Source organism: Hippocampus guttulatus, chromosome 4 (genome assembly GCF_054856545.1).
Source record: "Hippocampus guttulatus isolate MCC_2025c chromosome 4, RoL_Hgut_1.0, whole genome shotgun sequence".
Lineage (NCBI taxonomy): Eukaryota > Metazoa > Chordata > Actinopteri > Syngnathiformes > Syngnathidae > Hippocampus > Hippocampus guttulatus.
The window spans coordinates 19728448-19749482 of NC_141264.1; the positions used below are offsets into that span (position 1 = coordinate 19728448).

The 21035-nt window shown below is 44.2% G+C and overlaps 2 protein-coding genes across 4 annotated transcripts in view; one reads left to right on the forward strand and one right to left on the reverse strand.

The window, feature by feature from the left end:
* Positions 1 to 1217: 1217 nt before the first annotated feature.
* On the reverse strand, positions 1218 to 5304 carry c2cd4a (C2 calcium dependent domain containing 4A). Its single transcript, XM_086108392.1, has 3 exons — positions 5163 to 5304; positions 2733 to 2852; positions 1218 to 2645 (listed from the first exon to the last, which is right to left on the reverse strand). The coding sequence occupies exon 3, from the start codon at positions 2613 to 2615 to the stop codon at positions 1272 to 1274; it is 1344 nt and encodes a 447-aa protein (XP_085964518.1). The 5' UTR covers positions 2616 to 2645; positions 2733 to 2852; positions 5163 to 5304; the 3' UTR covers positions 1218 to 1271.
* tln2b (talin 2b) overlaps positions 4936 to 21035 on the forward strand; it is an 86514-nt gene continuing 70414 nt past the window's right edge. Inside the window, exon 1 of one of the 3 annotated variants that reach the window (XM_086108391.1) lies at positions 4936 to 5150. The gene's annotated coding sequence lies outside the window, so the exon portion shown is untranslated. Of the gene's footprint in view, positions 5151 to 5186; positions 5330 to 21035 lie in introns of those variants that run through there. The other 2 variants (XM_086108389.1, XM_086108390.1) reach the window with 2 other exon arrangements.

The window sequence follows — 21035 nt, forward strand, 5'->3', positions numbered from 1 at the left end:
GCACCTCAGAAAGACAAGCCCTTAATTTCCATCATAATGGCTGAGGCCGGATTGTGGCTCTTTGCGGCTGCATGAATGAGCGGTTCAGACTAGAAAGTGGATCATGACGAGTTATGTCTGTCCTTTTCACAAGTGCATAATCCGAAGTATCAAATCCGCAATGAAGTATTTCAGAATCAGAATCATCTTTATTGGCCAAGTATGTAGAACACACAAGGAATTTGTCTCCGGTATAACACGCTGCATTAGTATCATCATCATTTGCATGACAAAGTGTCATATTGTTTTTTTTACGACAGATTAAGTAGCAACAGCTATTTACGTACAATAATCACATTATGCTGTTTCATTACCGTGAGGTGTCAGTTCTCTATCACAGCATTTCCGAGCCTTGCGGGGAAACCTATTAAACATTAACCAGCAGCTACGGTGGCAGCTTCCAAGCCTGCACTTTATTGCCGCAAGCTGCAGGATATGTTTGAAGAGTACGTTGGGCTCTGCGGCCCTGCTCAGTTGTTTAAACATCCAGTACCATGCGCACGTACACATTCAATTTCTCTGAACATAGCAATCTTGAATAAAATCAAAGTGGTTGTATTCCTTATAACATCAGGGACAATGTTTCTTAATAATAGCAATGACCATAGTTCGTCCAATCTAAGATAAAATACAGTTTGTATCTGTTCTATCTGTGTTGAGTCTAATTGAAGTGTCTGGCAACTTTTTGCAACTTCTCATATTTGGGCTACTCGGTTGTTTTCGCAGTAATTGGACATTAGAACAGACCCTTGTTTGTTTACTGTGTTCAAAACTAAATGCATAAGCAATAGGGGGAAAAAACATACAAAGGTTTCTGCTTTCTAGTGATATTTTCAATCAGAGGAAAAGGTCGGGTTGAAAACAACAGGCTTGGGGAGAAACATGAGACTATTGTTTTCTCACACCTGGTGCGGCAGCCATTTTAGCACTTCTAAACATGAAAGCGGGCATTCGGTTATGTTTTGAGCATTACTTTAAGGACATTTAGCGTTGCCTTTTTTTTATTATTAGTTCCTGATGTTTGACTTGTTGAATCAAAACTCTAACATCTATTATTTGCAGTGTTTACATAATCAATGACATGTTCAAGAAATGACACAGAATTGAATGTCAAGCAATTGAGGGTTCCCATAATTTATTCATTAGGGGAAAAAAATCATCTCAAGTTAACCCCCCCCCCCCAAAAAAATGCAGAGAAATAATTTAATACCTGAATAACAAATGTGAGTGACCTAATGGTTGAAGGTGACAAGGGTCCTAAGAGGCAAATCACAGCTACCCAGCGGATAGTCTCTTTTAAGGGTGGACATTTTATTGACCACTTTGAAGCGAAGAGAACGCACGCCGAGGTCTTCCTCTGAAATGCCATCGAAAAAGAAATCTTCGTTGAAGATGGGATTGCGGCTCTTTCGGATGACAGTGCTGCGTTGCTTCTGAACTTTCCCCGGAGCCAGTGAGATGCTGACACTGCAGTTAATGATCTTGGAGTCGACGGACAGAGGGTACAGGCCGTCGGCGCTGATTAGTCGTACCTTCAGTCTTTGGTTGTCTGGGCAGTGCTCCCCTGAGAGTCTCAGGCTGCCGTCCTTCCCTATCGGCACCGTTTTTTCTTTCATCACCCGCTCCCGATGCAGGGTCAAATCCATGGGGAAGATAGTCGGGGGTGCCAGACGACAGCAGCCGGGGAGGCCCTCACCTAAGCCTTCCGATGCCCTCCTCATCACGTTGGGACTGTTGTCAGTCGAGCTGCCTTCATCTGTGGACAGCGAATTATTCCTGGACACCATGGCCTTCCTTATGTTCCGCGATAGCAGCAGTTCATGGCTCAGTGCCTTGAAGAGGGACGACTTGGCGGGGCATCTGGTCAGAAGCGGCGAACTGAAGGGAGACGACTCGGTAGAGGACGTCGTGTCGCTGTCCGGAACTCCCTGCCAGTTGAGATTGTGTCCTCTCGGGGAGAGTCGGGAGGACAGACTGTTGAGGCTGAAGGAGGAAGGAGAGGATAAAGGGGGCGAGGTGACTTTGGAACAGGTGGCGGATCGGCTCCTGGGCAGCAGCAGAGGAGAGGAACCCGGATCGGAGTGGAAGAGGGACTCCTTCCTCCTGGTGTGTGGGCTCTCCAGCAAGGTGCAAAAGCCGTAGCAGGTCTGAGCTTTGGCCATATGGGGGAGGGACAAGGCAGCCTGGCTTTGAGGATCTGCGTTTGTTGTCTCCTCATCACTACAGCCATCGTAGGGGCCCTCATCCACGCTCTCCACCTGGATTATGTGCGGGTTAAGGGCCTCATGGTGCACCACCTCCACCTCAACCTTCTCACAGTGGCTTGCTTTGGCGACACGAACCGCTCGGCTGTGGTCCGTGTTTTTTAGCTCCTGCAGGGACGACGGGATGGTAGGCGGGATGCAGAACTCCGGTATGTTGTCAGGGGTGATGACATTAGGGAACAGGGACATTTTTTTGTGTTTGTCCGATTTGTCCCCAAACATGATGTCGCTGATCTTGAAGCTGAATTCAGTTGATGGCATAGGCTGGGCGGAGCTCTCCAGCGAAACGCGGATCTTCTCCACTACCCACATAGATTTGTTGTTTCTTCAAAGTCACCACAACTGAAAGAATACAATTGTTAGCATACGTCTAGAAAAATAAATATATCCAGCATAAAAAAAAAAAACTTGGCGGAAGTATTGCCTTACCTTGTATTATTACGATACAGATTTCCTTGGGCAAATTTGATCAAAAGCTCCAGATAAAAGGTCAGTGTGAAATCTGAGAGTCTCTTTCAGGCAGCAGACGGCGGGTTTGACCATCTGGGTCTGTTTGAGGGAGGCAGACAGGTTAAATCAAGCAAGAAACCAACGAATGTAAAACACACCCCCTGCTCTCTCACTGGATCCTCCCTCTGTCCTCGGCCCCCAGTTGCCCGGGAAACATCCGAAAGCTCAACAAAGCTCCAAAATGTTACGATCGGCCATTGTGGGTATAAGGCCATGACTTGATGAATACCTATGATTATTTCTAAAATATATTTGAAGTGATAAAACTCTGAGGAGTACAAACTGGCATTTGGATGACCTTCTGATTTGAAGAGTCAATATTAACTTTGGAAGCACCTAGTGGGGAGTTTTGTTCATCTTTCAATAGCACAAATTATATTCACACGCAAAACAATGACATGATATTCCACTAGATCATAGGTGTCAAACTCAGGTCCTGGAGGGCCGCTGTCCTGCATGTTTTCCAAGTCTCCCTGTTCCAACACACCTGATTCAAATGATCAGATCATCAGCAAGCTCTGCGCAAGCCTGATATTGAACATGTTAATTTGAATCAGGTGTGTTGCAACAGGGAGACTTGGAAAACATGCAGGGCAGCGGCCCTCCAGGACCTGAGTTTGCCACCTATGCACTAGATCATTGTATCCACTTTTTCGCTCAATTTTGTTTGGTAGTGTAAAATACTATTTTTTTTTCTCATGTAAAATATTCGACTTGGGTCACTAACGGTTGGGAAACACTGCTTATTCTGTACCAAAAAATCAGTTGCCAATGCTTGCCCTCTTGTGGTGGGACAGATAATGGTTGTCTCTAAAGATGAATCTGACAGTGGACTGTCGGTATTCCTAATACAGTGCTAATACTATACACCAGGCATGTCCAGCTCGGGTCCTGGAGGGCCACTGTCCTGCCTGTTTTCCATCTCTCTGCAACACACCTGATTCAGATGATCAGCTCATCAGCCAGCTCTGAAGCAGCATTAGAACGATCCTGATGATTTGAATCAGGTGTGTTGCTCCTGGGAAAGCTTGAAAACAGGCAGGACAGCGGCCCTTGAGGACCGACTTTGGGCACCGATGCTATACACACTCTCCAGAAAAAAAGCTTGAAACTGATTTAGAACTAACGAAATGATATTAGAAAAGTAAATATTGTCTATCTCAGGTGATAATTGGACCAACAACTGTTCTCGGCAAAGACCAATTTTCAAGCGGATGAAGTTGGTTGTTATACTAAATAATACCAAGAACGTGCACTGAAGGACAAATTACTACAAACGTTTTCCAAGTTACTGAATCATATATTGCAATAAAAATGTAAACTCTTAAAGGGGAAGTTAATGTTCTTCCCAATAATATGTTCTTGCCAGCCCCACGAGCCTAAATACGGCATTCTGATTATTATTATTTTGACCAATCACGGCCACCTGTTTTCTGAAGATGAGCCGTGATTGATTGATTGTTACCCGACCGCCGGGCAACTTGGTGTCGTTAAAATATCCACCTCCAGAGATGGATAGAAACGGGTGAATTTTGCTGTTTAACTCATATTCCACAAATGTAAGCTGTTATTTTAAACAACGTTTATGGGTTGAATTACTACTTAAAATATGATAAGAATCCAATTAAAATCAATTATTGCTATTTTTCTGTGCTCAAATGAAATGTTAATGATGCTGGGAAAAAAACGCTGTGACAGTTCAGACTAGACTCCGGCAGGGGGAAGTATGCAACCTTTTTAGTGTGACACTGTCCACCCACTGCGATGCTAAACTGAGAGGAAGGATGTTTTTTGACATCCACATACATCAAATATATTCGATTGGTTTCCCCGAATTAAATCTGTAAACCGCACGAGTATAGTATGTTTTTGAATTTTTCATTTGATTCAATTAAAAATATATATACTGTATGTGTTGGTATGACACCTTCTACTTCCTGCACGGAGTCACATCTTATCTGTGGATCGCCACAGTTTTGGCAGGTGCATTTTTCACATCGAGTCAATTGTGTCCGGGTATGCGCGTGCGTCACGTGACACAACTTGACTATATTTCCATCATAGAAATCTTGCCGTGTGCCCCATCACAGTGATGATCCGTCTTTTTAAAAACGACACGCAAATATACGCGCTCCTCTTCCCCATCTCTGCATGTGTAGATGGACGAGGAGGGGCTTGACGATGAGGAGCAGGCAGGCGTGTGTGTGTCCCTGTGTGAGTCTGTGTGAACGCGTGTGAGCGCGCACGCGTGTCTGCGTTGTGTGTGTGATGTGATGTGTGTGTGTGTCGCCTCGCCGTGAGCTCGCTTGCTTCCAACGAGACGCGGACCGACAGCAGGTAGGAACTCACCTTCACTCTTTTCCGTGGAAGGTTCGGGGGAGTCCGGTGCTTTTTGTCCGGTAACATTTGGACTGGAAACATGTCATCCTCCTCTTCGCCCGCGGACGACCTCTCCCCCGTGCTTAGCGGGATTTGAATGGCTCACTTCACCGCTTGTTTCTCGCTTTGGATCTAAGGTTAGAATCTCAAAGCCTCTCGAGTGGGTTTCTTCGCCGAATTGAAGGACTGGCCGCTTTTGACACCGACTGCTCAGTTGAATATATGAGTGACCTACTTGTTTTCTCGTCGCATTTGCAAGTGGAGTCAGTCCTCGCATTGGTAGAGGCAAAACGGTGCTTGCAGCCCCCTCAGCTCAGCATCCTCGCTGCCCTGCACAAGAAATGTGTCATGGTTTACTAACTTGGACTTGACCTGGATGTTGTGTGGATCGCAGCTGACATTTTGGGCAGTGTACGGCTGTGGTTGTAGTCGTGTGTACTGATATCACGAGTGATTCCAGGTTTCTTGGGTCAAGTTTGAAAGGTGGACAGAACGTTTGCTTCACAGTTCCTAGAAGGGGCGGGGGAGGGGGGGGGGGTCGCCAGCTTCCTTCCAACGTGCATGTTAGACTCATTAAGGACTATGCATCAGGAGTGTCAAACTTGTCTTTTGTCTCCGGCCACATTGTATATTATATATATTGTAATGGCTTCTCTCAGTGGGCTGTTATGACAGTGAAATCATATAATTGGCAGATACAAAACAAATTGGATTGGATAGTTTGGAACAACATGTTGAGCTAGTAGTTCGCACATCCACTTTACAGTGCTGAGGTTGGGGGTTCGGCTTTGCTGGGCGGAGCTTTGCATGTTCTCCCAATACTTTGAGGTCCCCCCCCCCCCCCCCGAGTAACCATACGCCAAAAACTGCCCATGGGCATTATTAGGTAAATAGAAGATTAAAAATTGTCCTCAGGTGTGATGTGAATGGTAAAGGTTGTTTGTCTATATTTGCCCTGTGACTGACTGGCGACCAGTCCAAGGGGTACTGTGTCTGCCACCTGAAATTCAGTTTAAATATACGCTCGAGCATGCCATCATCCCTAATGAGAATAAACCGCATCGAAAATGGCCTCGTTACAACATCCAAAGAATAATAGTTTGTACACCTGTTCGATTTATTTTGAAAGGGGGTTTCGTCGTTAAAAGAAAAAAAAGTTGTGCAGTATCTCAGTATCACTAAAACTGAAAACTATTTTCAATTTTGCAGCAGAGTTCATCAGGACCACGAAGTAGCCGCACATGGTTAACATTTGCGGGCCACTTAAACTGATATGGCAGGCCTAATTTGGCCCCCAGGCCTGAGTTTGACACATCTGCTCTGCAAAATCCACAAATGTGAATGCTCGTCTATACAATATGTGCCCTGCGATTGTCCATCAGTCCACCTAAAGTCAGCTGAGAAAGATGCATCTCAGCACCAATTCTAATGAGGCCTAGCCATGTGGAATAGACCTGTCACTGTTGAACATTTTTAAAATCAATTATTTGAATCATGTAATCCAAAAACAAATTTCCCCCAAGATAATTTCCGAATTATAATTACCGTATATTAGCATTTAAAAACACAAGACTCAATGCTTGAAGTTGACTGAAGGACAATGTTGCCCGGGGAGATGACTGCTTGTGCCTGGGAGGAGACTCTCTTCACATTAAAGCTTATTATATCTGACCTTGTCATCCCAATATTTCAACTTACTGTCAAGTATATCTGATAAAGAGAAACCAAAGTGTAGTTGTGGAGTTTAGTTTGGAGGCCTATGCTTTGGGGTGTTTGGATTTGAAGCTACGACTGCATTCTTGTTTTATGGAACTGATGCATAGGGCTGATTTGCGATGCCAACCTCCACTGGCCATGCATCTTCCTGTCATGACATTCATTTGGCTGCTGAAAAATGTTGCCCCCCCCCCCCCCCCACCCACTCTCTCTCTGCTGTGACATCATCTCCTGGATATCCAGGGTCAATTCAAGGATACTCGGACTGCGGGAGAGAGAAAAGTCAAATCTGGCACGTTTCCCCCCCTCAAGTGATGCAACCAAGGAAACTCAACGCTGTCTCAGCAGGATGCAGACAGCTGCGATTCGGATAGCTTTAAGGCTCCGGATCTCGGGTGGGAGGGCGATTTGCGAAAAGGCTCTGCCTCGGTGATACCGTATGTCTGCTGAATGGAAGCGACCACACCATGTAGGACTCGGACTAATGTGGGAGCTCCACAATAGCGTGGTTAAGAAATGTAGCAAAACATGCAGCCTCTATTTAGACCATTCGTTGCTAAAAAGCGTTTTAATTGTGCTGTAACTTGATGAAAGCGCTAATATGCCATCCATCTGTGATCATTATTTTGCTCGAACCTCTCCCTGGAGATGTAACATTCGGTATCATGGCACAATGTGTAATGCTCTAATATTTTGCCTCGTGTAGCCAACTACAGTAGGTAGCTGGCTATTCGAAACAGCCCCCGCTATGAAGTCATGCAGTTTCTTCACCCCCAAAACACTTCAAACTAAAACCACACCATCTTGTTATACTTTGTGTCCGTGTCAATCAAAACTAAGCATTGTCATCTTTGTAAGGGGCAGATTTGTTTTTTTATTAACATCTCTGGTAATGCATCCCGGATTGTGCAGCTGTATCAAATAAAGTGGCTGGTGAGGAGAGAGACACACTACCATCCCCACATATTTCCAACTGAAAAAGTAGAGAATCCAGTTACTGAAGATACACGTCCACGAGCTGCAACTCTACCTAGAGAGACCGACATTTGCATTTGTCTGTAATTTGCTGAATAGAAAATGCGACCCAAAAATATTACCGAGATTGAACTCTGCTGGAAAGCTTTTTCCGAAGCCTATTTACTATAATTGAAATGAGCGGCATTGTCAGCGGGATTAATGTATACCTGTCCCGACTATAAATAACAGATGTGCTTTGAGTGCACGCAACGTATGTTTGCTTTTATGCCAGAGCAAAGGCGTACTATCTGCACAACTAAATCAAATTTTATTGAAATCATAAAGCATGGAAAATCAGTGCTGCACCGAGCACGGGTCGGCATGCAATGTTCAGTCAGTGAGGAGGTTGAGGGTTGAAGCTCAGGACAAGGCAATTCATTTGCAATAATTATATAAGTAGTTGTTTGTGACTGTGGTCATCGCCAGTAACATTTTGTTGGGTGTTGATTAACTTCATGTGCAGCATGTTGTTAGAGTGAGCACAGGGGTGGGCAATTATTTTCCCGGGGGGGCCAAATGAGAAGCAGAAAATATTGTGGAGGGCCGGGCCGAAAGTTAGAAATAGAAATAGAAAATAAAGAAGATAGCACAATGTCTTTGTATGCCAGTAATAATGTAACATTCTCCTCCACCATCACACTCAGCACCGGTTCTCCTCAAGGATGTGTACTGAGCCCCCTGTTGTTCACCTCTACACATTTGACTGCTCTCCGACTCTTATTAGCGGTCCAGTTTGCGGAAAGTTTTTAACATGATAACAATCAAACCATTCTAGGAAATGTTCATTTACTCGAGCCACAAGCAATTCACTCTGAGCATGGAAATGGCCAGAATCGGACTGAGTAAGAATCGCTTCCTTGTTTTTCCAAGTCTCGTAGATTTGAGTCTTTCCGACTCCAGGCGTCTCCTGAATGTTTCGTACTTTGTTACCCGCTTCGTTTAATCAGATACATATCACTTTCCCTTCCATGGTCATTACTCTCTGCCTCTTTCTTCGTCTTCCCCTCCCTCCCTGTGCTCTGCAACTTGAAGTAACTGCACCACCTGGTGTTGAAATACCTGTCATTACAAGTCCAAACAAAATGAATGCAATCAAACCTTAATTGTGCACCAATCTTCGGCGAGCCGGATTAAAAAGACCAACGGGCCGGATCCGGCCCGCGGGCCGTAGTTTGCCCACCCCTGGGTTAGCGCGACTCTTTCACAGTTAACAGGTTCACTGTGTGAATCTCAGCTGAGGCACTCCTATGTGCAGTTTTTGTGTTCACATCGCGCTTGAGGGTTTCTTTTTTTTTTTTCTCGAGGTACTCAAGCTTCCTCCCAATTTCCCAAAATATACTGTACATGTTAGGTTTATTGAGGCCTATAAATCGCCCACAGGTGACTGGGAATGTTGACCATATTTTCCCTGTCAACTGGCTACAAGCCAAATTCAGCTCGTTCAATTTCAGTTCACCTGTGGACCAAATGAGAAGAAGTTGTCTCAAAAATGTCTGGATCTAGTTCATACTTGTTTTGCTCTCAACTTAATTCCATAGAATTTCATACGAAAAAGTAGTGCAATCGAGATAACTGTAATATAGTGCGGGCGGCACGGCGGCCGACTGCTTAGCACGTTTGCCTCACGGTGTAGTGTTCCATTTCGGCTCTGACCTTCCTGTGTGGAATTTGCATGTTCTTTCAATGCCTGCGTGGGTTTTTTCGGGGTATTCCGGTTTCCTCCCACATTCCAAAAACATTAATGACAGGTTGATTGGACACTCCATGTTGTCCCTAGGTGTGATTGTGAGCGTGAATGGTTGCGTGCGCTACGATTGGCTGGCGACCATTTCGGGGTGTAACCCGCCGACTGCCCGAAGACAGCTGGGATAAGCACGCCCGCGACCCTTGTGAGGATAAGCGGATTAGAAAATGGATGATTGGGTGGGTAATATAGAACATACAATTTTTGTATTGAATTGCTGTGAGAAAAGGCAAGGTGACGTTATTCTGCTCCAGTCATTAGGAAGTGAGATTCCTCTCAACTGTCGCTCTGTCATCATGAACACATTCCTGGTTGGAATTCCTCCTGATATTCAGCTGGAGGGTGGGAAGTGATTTTTTTTTTTTTTTAAGCAGTCACCGGAGAATGTGATTGTTGAACCATATTTAATGCATGAGTGTGTAGGAGGTGGCAACTCAAACACAGCCCGTGCTGCGGACGTGACCCCGCCTCTATGTTTACGGCTGAAATAGAGCTATCCTGTAGCGTTTTCTCACTGCTGCCTCTGTGATCACTTCAGGGCCTGGCCCTCTTCCAGAGCTTTCTCTACACAACACCGGTTAGATGTATAGACGCGGGCTTGCCACTCTCTCTTCCCCGTTGCTCCATCAATCGGAATTCATGATTTCCTGTGTATTTCCCAGCAGATGGATGTTGCAGCCAGTCAATGTGTGTGTGTGTGTGTGTGTGTGTGTGTGTGTGTGTGTGTGTGTGTGTGTGTGTGTGTGTGTGTGTGTGTGTGTGTGTGTGTGTGTGTGTGTGTGTGTGTTTGTGGCGGGGGCGGAGGGATTTATTGCACATGGGCCACTTTGTTTTTTTATTAGCAACCTCTCCCTACGTTCAGATTTAAAATGTGGTTGTAATTGAAAATGTTAGATTGTGCTAAAAATAAAGCATATTAGATTTTTATTTTATTATTATGTTTTTAATCAAATGTTGAAAAAAAAAGCAAAATAATCATTGCTGTCAATGTCGGGTTTTTTTCTTTTCTTCAAAGCACACTTCTCTACAGGCACAACAATCCACCATCCTTTCATATTCCAATCCATACACAAGGTCAACAATAAAATGTGAAAAGACAGACCCCCCCCAAAAAAATGTGTCAATGATATCTGATATTTACCGCACGTCGTTCTGAAAGGATGCTGCAGTGTTAGCATTGCATTAGCAAGAAGTAGGTCAGTAGATGCAAGCACGGTGCGGTTCAGGTCAGCGGCACTTGCCTAGCCTGTGGCGCTTCTCGTTAGCAGGTCAGATGGCACGCCAGTGTGAGTACCAGACGACAGGTTTTCTATTGCACCGTCCTGGACTGGGGCCGTGGGCCCAAAGTAGGTTAGCAGCCCGCACATGACTGAGGGTTCCCCCAGCGCCAGATGTCGGCTTAGATAAATAGCAATCTACTTTTTTTTTTTTTCACGCTAGGATGCTCTTAGCTATAAATCTTTGCATAAATATTTGTGCTCTTAACTAAGCGGGAGGATAACTTCATTAAGTTGATTGCATCGTCGACTATAATTTAGCAAAGGGAGTTGATACATGATGTGAGGTTGTGTACTTTTGAATATGAGCACATCCTGAAGGATGACGGTGACATGGGTGCGTAGCGATTTGTTCTGAAGAATGTGCTGAATTAAAAAAAAAATGGAGGAAGACGCTTTTAATGTATTAGATTTGTTGAACGAGATTCATGCGGAGGATGCATTTTGGAGGATGCGTTATACTGAAGACTGACGACACGAGTCTGCACCTTCACTTTGAAGCCAAGTGATTATCAGCATTACAGATCATGCGATGTCTTCCCGAAGATCATGTGATAGCCTGAGGAGGAGGGAGCCCGTGCAGGGTGGCGGAACCAAAACCTCTTTTGTCTCCGACATGTTTGCGTCCTCTACATGGAATGATTATGAATAAGGAGGATGTCAGCTGCGTCATTTACACTTGGGGATGTAATGTATGCCTTTCCGTTCAAGTCAATACTTTCTCATTGCGTTTTTCTCTTTCAGCTGAAACTGCCACTCCGGGTCTTGTTAGTCACACCATCCATTGAACATTTAATCACCTGGTGGTTTTTTTTTCTTTCCAATAAAATGTGAATAATGTCCGTAGTAATGCTCAAAAGCTTCCATTCTTCTTGGTTACTCTCTAAAGTAGACAGAGGGTAATGTCCAATTATTTCTGAATGAAGAAGAAGTGTAATTCCAGATAACAGTATTTCCAGAAAGTATGTTCTGGCAAAGGCTTCGATGGGGCTTGCCCCTTTCATTAGCATGTCAAATGCGCCGCAGGCTTCATGGCGTCTCTGAGGAATACCCCAAGTGTCACAGGTTGGTGACAAGGGCACCAGTGATCGATAGTGATTGATCCACATCCGCGATACGTCACTGCCAAATATAGGTAACCACGGGGGACGTGCTCGCACAGAAAACCACTTCAAACGAACTTTTTTTTTTCCTTCAAATATGAGCGATTTTTTTAATTGGGGGTTGGGCGGTGCTGTATGTCCCTTTTCAAACAAGCTAGAAAAATGTCTAACCATACAATGTTTGGTTGAAATGTGATATTTTCACAAGAAATACAAAGCACCTCCCGCTTGCCTCATTATGGTTTGTTCCAACCGTTCCCACCTCTCCAAGTGGAGGCTCAACATGTTATCTGCACGGAGCCATGCGCTGCCTTCCAGTGGTATAAAGTTATGGCCTAAGTACCTGGCTGGAACCAGGACATGTGGAAAAACGTCTGCCAGTAAATTCTGGCGCCCTCTTATCCTTCTCATTCCTCATTTTTGCTGCATGTTGTCACAATTTACATTTACATATGATGTTTGTTAGGAAGGCTTGAGCTGACATTTTCTTCAGCTCGGAAATGTTTGTTTTTTTCTTTGAAAGCGATACGTCTCGTCTTAATCGCCGCTGACAGTCAAGATATCGGGTGTTGTTTGACTTGCGGCTTACAGAAATGTTGCGAGCGTTCGTAGGTGACACACCTGATGTCATCAGCACTGTAATTATGTCTCGACACTTGTTTGTTACCAACAATCTAGCATGATGAAGGTCGGTTGGTTCATTGTGTGTTGGTGTTTTTAATGTTTCGGATTAACACTTCTTTACTCAGTGCGTGGACCTGGAATTTGTTCTAACCTCTTTTTGACAAATATTCCAAGAGCACCAGGGTCGACATCCCATTGGCTAAAAGGGACTGCTGCCATAAGTGTTTGTGTGGTGATAGATAAGTGTCTATGCAGCGTCCTCGTCATTCGCCCCTCGGGCCAAGAGGCGTTTCGATACTTTTACGTAAATGTGAATCATCCAGAAAAAGTGTTCACCAGTCGGGCGATCGCTCACAATGCTGATGTTTGCCTTGGACATTTTCGATGGATTGTAAAAACCCGACAACAGCAAACGTCCTTGGCTCAGTTCTTTGCAAAACGCCAGGCAAAAACTATTTCTGGCGGGCTTGGAACAAATTAGGGCATTTACATGGAAAACACGTCTCTACTTACAACATTTTCGACTTAAGAAATTTCTTCCAGAACCAATTAATTTCATAAGTAGAGGTGCCGCTGTATTCCATTGTACATTCCTCTAGAATTGCCATTAATGAGCTCAACAGGATGTTAAGTCACTACTACAGATTGCCAATGTAGATTTGAGGGTTAACATGCTGCTTTTTATCAAGACGCAAAGGTCAGTTGCGGTGTGACAGAGATGGAGGGCGGGGATGAAGGAAACCCAATGATATTGTCATTGAATGGCACAGTCCGCCACGTCTTGAGAAAAATGACAGGCTCATATTTTGACGTCAAAGTCAATCCAGGGTCTGTTTGGCTTTTCATGCGGCAGCCGGAAGGGAAGGTGGAGGTTTCATGAGCGTCACTGGAATCCCTGCTGTCTTCAACTGGGATGTCACGCAGGCTGAGTGCTGCTGACTGAGAGAGAGAACGCTCTGTAGTGTCGCCGCTGAGATGCTCGCGCGATAACTGTGGACGGCGCTGACACTTTCTCTCCCAAATGATTCTTTTTGTTTTTTGTCCCGCGGAATGCTCTAATGTATGGTGATTGTGTTACTTTATTTTAGCCTTGTATATGCAGCTCGTCAGCCATGCCTTGACCTTATTCAGGGTCAAGTGACAACTTTACCCTCAGTCGATCAGAATCTTGAGTTCCATTTATTACTGTGGTTCTGGAGATGGAAGTACCGGTAGTCGTGCCGGGTGGCTATATGTGTGGTGTTAGCGTGCAATCTACTCTTGACCACCGTGCCTTAGAGCACCTCTCACTGCAAAATTCTGGCCTGACCTCCATCAGAGTTGATTTGTGGTCTGAGTTGTTCCTGCTATTATTCACCCTCCCCGTCTGCGCAATTCTGCATCGATATCCTGATTATTTTCTGTATGAGTTAAAACCAGCACTGTAACTCTTCACTGTTAAGCTCAAGCTGTCCCTTATCGAATACCGCGATGCCTCCTGAGCAATGTCCACCGTGTTGGCGATGTAACTTTGTGATGGTCTGTTGAAGAGAATGTAGTCTCAGGAGCAATTTTTCCCTTTTAAGGTTTCCATTTTAGTATTCATAATACTAATCAATGAGTAGATTACAAAACTGGTGATGAGGATGACATGCTAGGTCACACCATTACCGGTGACTCAACCAGTCCGGATGCTGGTGGGCACGAGTATAAACGTATCCGTGGTGTCAGAAGTTGTTTCTAAAAGAAACGGTCATACTTTGCTACCCAAGAGACCAACTTGTTTAATTTAAGGGCATTACATTGGTGAGCCTCAGTGTCCCAATGTCAGGAGTTGGAAATGTGACAGCCGAAAATTATTCTTCCGCTCCGCCCTGTTTCGGGGAATCGCTTTCTCATTTCCATCTAATACTCAAATGCTGCTAGTTTTATTTCCTGTACCACAATCGCACTTACCGAAAAGCTGTCACGCCGTTTATGTATTTTGTACTATTCCCTTACCCCGTTGTGGTATTAACGTGATATGATCCGCCAGATCTTTCAACACTAACTACCGGGAAGGGCTACGGTGACCATATACGAGAGGATTTCTGCATTCCGCTACGGCTTGTTCACATACAAGCTACCATCTGTTCATCTTCCAACATGAATCTGACCTTGTAAATGAGGTGACCTTCTCTTCAGATATCATGTCGTGTCTCTTGGTTGAGCGCAGCATCCATTCTAAGCGCTTACCGGAGTAAAAAGGTCACCTGGTTTCATTGAACAAATGTAGACGTCTGGGGTTTTTTTTTTTGGACCAGGCGTGACTGAAATCACATCGTGGTGTTTTATCCTGTCACAATTGTTTTTACTCAGTAGCTGAACAAGAGCTAAGTAGGAATGTTTTTGTTCGATTATCTCGCGAGCATGTTAGACCCCAGAAGTCAAGCAGATGGTTGGACAACCTCGGCCCGTCGGCGGTACATCTTGCATGCATATCAGAATGCATTAGCTTAGCGTCTAAAGAGATGCCTCTGCCAAGGTTCATCTTTTTTTTCTTTTTTTTTTTAACGCATGTAATTCCACTCCACCAGTCAGCGCGCTTTCAGATGCATGTAACGCGTCGCGGAAAAGATGCGAAAGATTACAGCATATAGACCAAAAATAGACATCATTGTTCCCCCCCTTCCATTACGTGCTCTGATTTCTTCCCCTCGGCTATTCTTTGGCGATCGAGTTTGGCACTGCTGAGAAACGTGTGGAACAGTAAAGAGATTAAAAAAAAAAAAAAAGAAAGTATTTCAGCCAAGCAGTCGGGAAATGTACAGTATACAAGGTTGAAGTATTTCATCTTGATCTCTGGGATGTTTGCTGGCTGTCAGTGAGACATCAACACAAAGCGCCCGTTGTTCTTATGATACATCGCCTTTTCAATGCCGCGGAACAGGATTCTGTGGAAGATGATACATTATGCTGCAGGCGCCCTAAATGGATTGTCTATCGGCAGTACATGTGTGTGTACGCTACATGGACACAAGTATTGGGACACAAAGGCATTATTACTGCTGCCGGAAGGGAAAATAGACGAATGTGTGGTATTTCATTTCTGATTGGAAGCGTAGAAATGTTTATTTTATCAAGACGTGTGTCAAAAAACTAAAACAAACGCAGTGTCAGTTGGATTCATATGTGGTTTCGTAGCGGGAGGCTTTTCTGCATGGGACTGGAGCAACTGTGATTTTGTCCGTGGAATGGACACACCAAAGGTCACTCCCGGAGTTTTCCAAGGACTCTGTTGTATCTGGTATATTGTCAGATTCTCCGAGCACCTCGAGGCACATCCTCACACTTGCGGGGAGTAAGATGAAAATAGTCAGCTTGCATCACAGCAACTTAAGCTCTGCTCCCGCGTCCTCATGCGAGATATTGAAATAAACTTGACTTGTCATTGGTGGGCGGCCCTGTGATCCAGTGGTTAGCACGTCAACCTCACAGTGCAGAGGTACCGGGTTCAATTCCGGCTCCTGTATCCTTGTGTAGAGTTTGCACGTTCTCACCGGGCCTTCTTGGGTTTTCTCCTGGTACTCCGGTTTCCTCCCACATTCCAAAAACATGCATGGCAGGCTGATTGAACACTCTAAATTGTCCCGAAGTGTGAGTGTGAGCGCGGATGGTTGTTCGTCTCTGTGTGCCCTGCGATTGGCTGGCAGCTGGTTCAGGGTGTCACCCGCCTCCTGCCCGTTGACAGATGGGATAGGCACTGCTCCCCCCCCCCCCCCCCTGCGACCCTTGTGAAGATAAAGCGGATAGGAAAATGGATGTAGTTGGTGGAGGTGAGGAACGTGGTGTTATTTTTGTGGCCATATTGAATCTAGTTCTGTAATATTTGTGTGTCTGCTGTCAACGGGCATTCATCAAAGTAATCCTTTTTTTTTTTTCTGTCAATGCTAAGCTATTGAACGCTAGAGCTGTTGGATGCTATTTTGCAGCCTGGCCACTTGAGGCAGATAGCTGCCCCACCCCAAGTCTGGTTATGCTCAAGTTTGTCTTTTGTTTGCAAATGGGGAGTTTTTCTTCCCACTCCTGCCAAGCGCCTTCTCATGGGGAATTTGTTGTGTCTTTGAACCGCTGCTAAGCACTGTATTTGAAATCCATTATGCTATATATACATACAGATATATATTCCTGCCTGTCAAGGTTATTTCGTTTTCTTTTTTCTTCTGCTCAAAGTGATGCAGCTTCAGAATGTTGAACATAAAGTACTCTCTGCCGTTGCAGGGTCTGTCACATCCTGACAGCTGTTTGCTGCTCCCTGGCTTTGTCCGGGGTCAGATGTCTTTTAAAACAGCCCCTCGCTTTCAGTTTGAAGTGGCTGATTATACATTTCCACCGACGTGATGTGTTGTGTTTATTTCTGCCTGGTTCGTGATCCGGTATCAAATGCTGTGCTGTCACATTAGGGATTAATGACATTATTATTGGATGACTCGCATAATTTCTGGCATGTATGAGCTCAGATAAGAGCTGATATGGAGAAGCATGCACTATATTCATTACTGTTTATTTCTTGGTGCCGAGCCATTGTCATGAAAAATGGAGTGTATCTCAAGAGAGAGGGGCCACCGCGAAGGTAAGCTTGGGAAGTGAAACGGATGCCTCATCTGCTGCAAAATAAAACATTTTGATTGAGTGAATCAGATACCTTTGAGGGCAAAGTGCTGCAAAAGCAAAAAATAAATAAAAATAAAAATCAAGCACATTTATTTTCGTAGCACAATCCACTAGCATTCGGCTCCTCTCCCTTGATGGTACCTTGCATTGATGTGAGAGGCACACAAGCAGCCCACCAGGTGCATTTTTTGGGGCGGGGGGGGGGGGGTGGATGTGCTTTTCACAGTCATTTTTTATCATGTGTCACACTGCATATGAATGTGTTTTGATTCTTGGGACAACCAATCATGGTGGAAATATGAGTAACATAATGAAAAAGGCCATCATTTTATATAATAGACCGATTGTGGTGTACTGCACTCGTTGAAATTATTAATTTCAGACACTTTGCACAATTATATGATTCTGTTGCCGTTTGGAAAAGGCACGCATGGAGTTTGGTGTAGAAATAGGGCCAACCTTTCAACACTGGCTGGTTGTACTTTAAGAGCAATGAACAAAATATATGGTTCCAAAAAAATAAAAGGAACACTTGGAGTTAGATTGTGCTGTTCCCTGTATTTCTTTGAGCCGCTTAGTAAATCAAATTAGTCTTTTTAGGGTTCCTGTTACATGGCAGACAACAAGGCATGCTAAAGGCACTCTAAAGATACCATACCAACTGCCTTTTAAGTTGGACATAAAAAAAAAAACCCAACATATATAATATAGCATAAAAATCCTCTCGCCTTGCCCTGTGGCCTTTCTCTGTGTGACATGCAGAATAGAAATTATATTTTTTTGAGATGGAGGCATAGCTAGCTAGCCAACTGTACTTTGCAATTGCACCAGTTAACTTCTGGTATGAAAGGAGTTGTAATAATGACAGGGCGGTATGAACAAAGTCCATCCTGGTACAATTTTAGGGAATCCCCCAAAAATCAGGAATACCGAAGTGGTGAAAAACACTAGAATGCTGTATCACCATAAATGAGTATTACATAGCGTTCAGTCTTGGCACGTTCTCAGCAATTATCTTCAAACTTGTCTATTGTGTTAAGATACAATTCTCAGAAGTCACTTGACAGGGTCTTTACACTACATTCTACAGATATTCTCTCGGATACTCCCAGAAGAGTGAAAGCTGTTCTGGCCGCAAAGGGGAACAACATTTCATTTCTTCCATTTTCACTTCCTGTATGTTTAATGTCCAGATGTCCCCGTATAGAATACATTACATGCCAAGAATGCTCAAATATCACAAGCTGGTCTTCCCACGCTGTATAAGTAATGCACTTTACGCTGACACATTTGTGACTCATTTATGTTGTTTCAAATGTGACCAGAGACCATGAAAAGTTTAAACCAAAGATCGCAATGCGCTGTGACGAAAGACAAGAAAGTAGCATGGTTATCCAAAAAGGGATTTGCAGGGCCATATTTAGGTTCTGTTCATTTTGGCCTGCATTTATTGGGGGGTGCCTGCTCTGTGTTGCCTACCTGCAATCAAAGTTGACCAAAAAACCTCAAATGACACACATCTATCAATCCTGTGTAAAATATGCATTCCTCAAGGGAGGGGGGGAAAAACCGCTGAGGGTGGCCTGCAATGTTAAGGTGACCTGCATGACAATTTGCGGAGACAGCAATCTTCACACATTCGCTTTGAATTTGGCCTTCCTGCACACACTGCTCATGCGCCCACCGTTGCTGGCTTTTAAATTCCCCCAAATTGTCTTTTTGTGAACAAGTCTATCGCTAACTGAAACCAACAGCGCTAATGATTTATGCCAGCAACTAATGTGCCAATACAAGGCCTGCACAACCTGCATGTCTCAACGATATAGATATTGTCTGCTCTCTCTGGAGATGAACCACGTAGGACTAATAGAATTGCGCATCTGTCTCCCGTCCCCAGAGAGTGCAGAACTAATCGTTTAGAATCACGTTTTTTCGGCAAGCACAAGAGTATGTCGATGTGTCACTTGTATCCAACTTGCATTTGATCTAAAAAGGTATGTAACTCATTTCATTTATTCATGCGGGCATTTTGATACATTACCATAATGTGCCAGAATAAAGTCTGCATTTATGTCTGATGTCATGCATTTGTGATAAAGGGTCTCCGATAGGAAGGTGTTGCTTTATGATTCAGTTTCAAAATGAATGATGCTAAAAATCCTGCAAAGATTGTTTAATTTGTCTAATGAACAGGTGGGGGGGGGGCTTATTTTTCTGGTATTATATTGGAACACGTTACAGGCACATTATTTGGAATAATGGCCATTTACTTGACAACTACTGCTTAATGTCATTGCTCCCAGATGGCGCTCAGTCTGAAGAGGAGCATGGTGAAACCCTCAATTCATGAAATCAAACACGTTTTATGTAATTGTTCCGTCTCCTATACAAAATTCATCAACATATTCATTATGTATCACGAGACCGTGGAGGAGCATACTAATAGCACAAACCAATCAGCACAGTGAACGGCGAGTATAAATGAAAGCATCTCGGTTAGGATTGATTTTCTTTTCCTGACAATTTTGACTAGAGGCTATTTTGGGTTCTCATTCCCATCTTCCTGATCCATGCCATCCATATCATAGTGATCAGTTAAAAGCGTTCAAAGCTTCTGACGCTAATGCAACACATGTCAATCCACAGTAGATGACAGATCACAGCAGCAATATGAAACGTTTCACCGTCATCATCGGCCAATATGAACCACCTTTCTTTCTCTGTGCTACTTCCAGCGTTGGGCTTTCATAAATCCGCTTTACGGCGACGTCTGTTGTGCCCATGCCATGCTATGAAATAACACCTAGCGAGGACACACAACAATGATTTCATTTTCTGGCACTCGCTCTTGCGCTGTTCCCCGGGTGGGCGGATCTTGATTACATGATGATGCCATAAAAAGGAGAGATTAAAAGAAACTGCAGAGCCGCAGCTGTGTAGCCAGTCTCACCGTTAGATCGAAGTTTAAGCTGAGGGGGGCTGCGGGTCAATGCTGCTGTTTTTATTGCTTCTTGAAGATGTTTGGATGGTGTATCTTTTTGTCTTGTTAACGCGAACCGCATGTCGACACTGGCAGGTTGCTTGCTTGCTACAGGCAGTACTCCTGTCAGATGATCCCAGCCTTGTCAGAGACCTGCAGAGCTGCACTGATGTAATTGATGGCTTGTCCGGTTATTGTAGAACTCAGCAGAGTTGTTTTAATGATCATTTTTGGAGTGCATCCTCGCATGGGTGTGAGCACGTATTTACAGTGCTGTACTAAACCTTCAGTGTTTTTAATTTTTCTGCTAATTTCCCATTCGTTGCAAAATCAATGAGAAAATGACTTGCATGTTTTTTGTTTTTTAAATTTCGCTTAGCCGCACGACGCCACACACTTCCCTTCGAGGTACAGGAAGATGATTACCGTATTTTCCACCCTATAAGGCGCACCTAGAAGCATTCACTTTTCTCAAAACCCTACGGTGCGTCTTATAATCCGATGCGCCTTATACACTGATCAATATTCTGATTTCCTGGACGTAGTATTTTAAATGTTCTGTCAAGCGCTTTGTTAAAGCTGTTGCGGTTGTGACGGCTCTATATAAATAAAGCTGTATTGTATTCCCTTGAGCGTAGCTCCATCTAGTGGATGCATAAAGCAACTCCAGCCACCATTGTGGCTTCTTTTTTATGCACCTTATAATGTGGTGCGCCCTACATATGAAAACAATTTTAAAATAGCCCATTC

Excerpts from the sequence above, each read along its gene's own strand:
- c2cd4a (XM_086108392.1), bottom strand. The coding sequence starts at position 2,615 with ATGTGGGTAGTGGAGAAGATCCGCGTTTCGCTGGAGAGCTCCGCCCAG.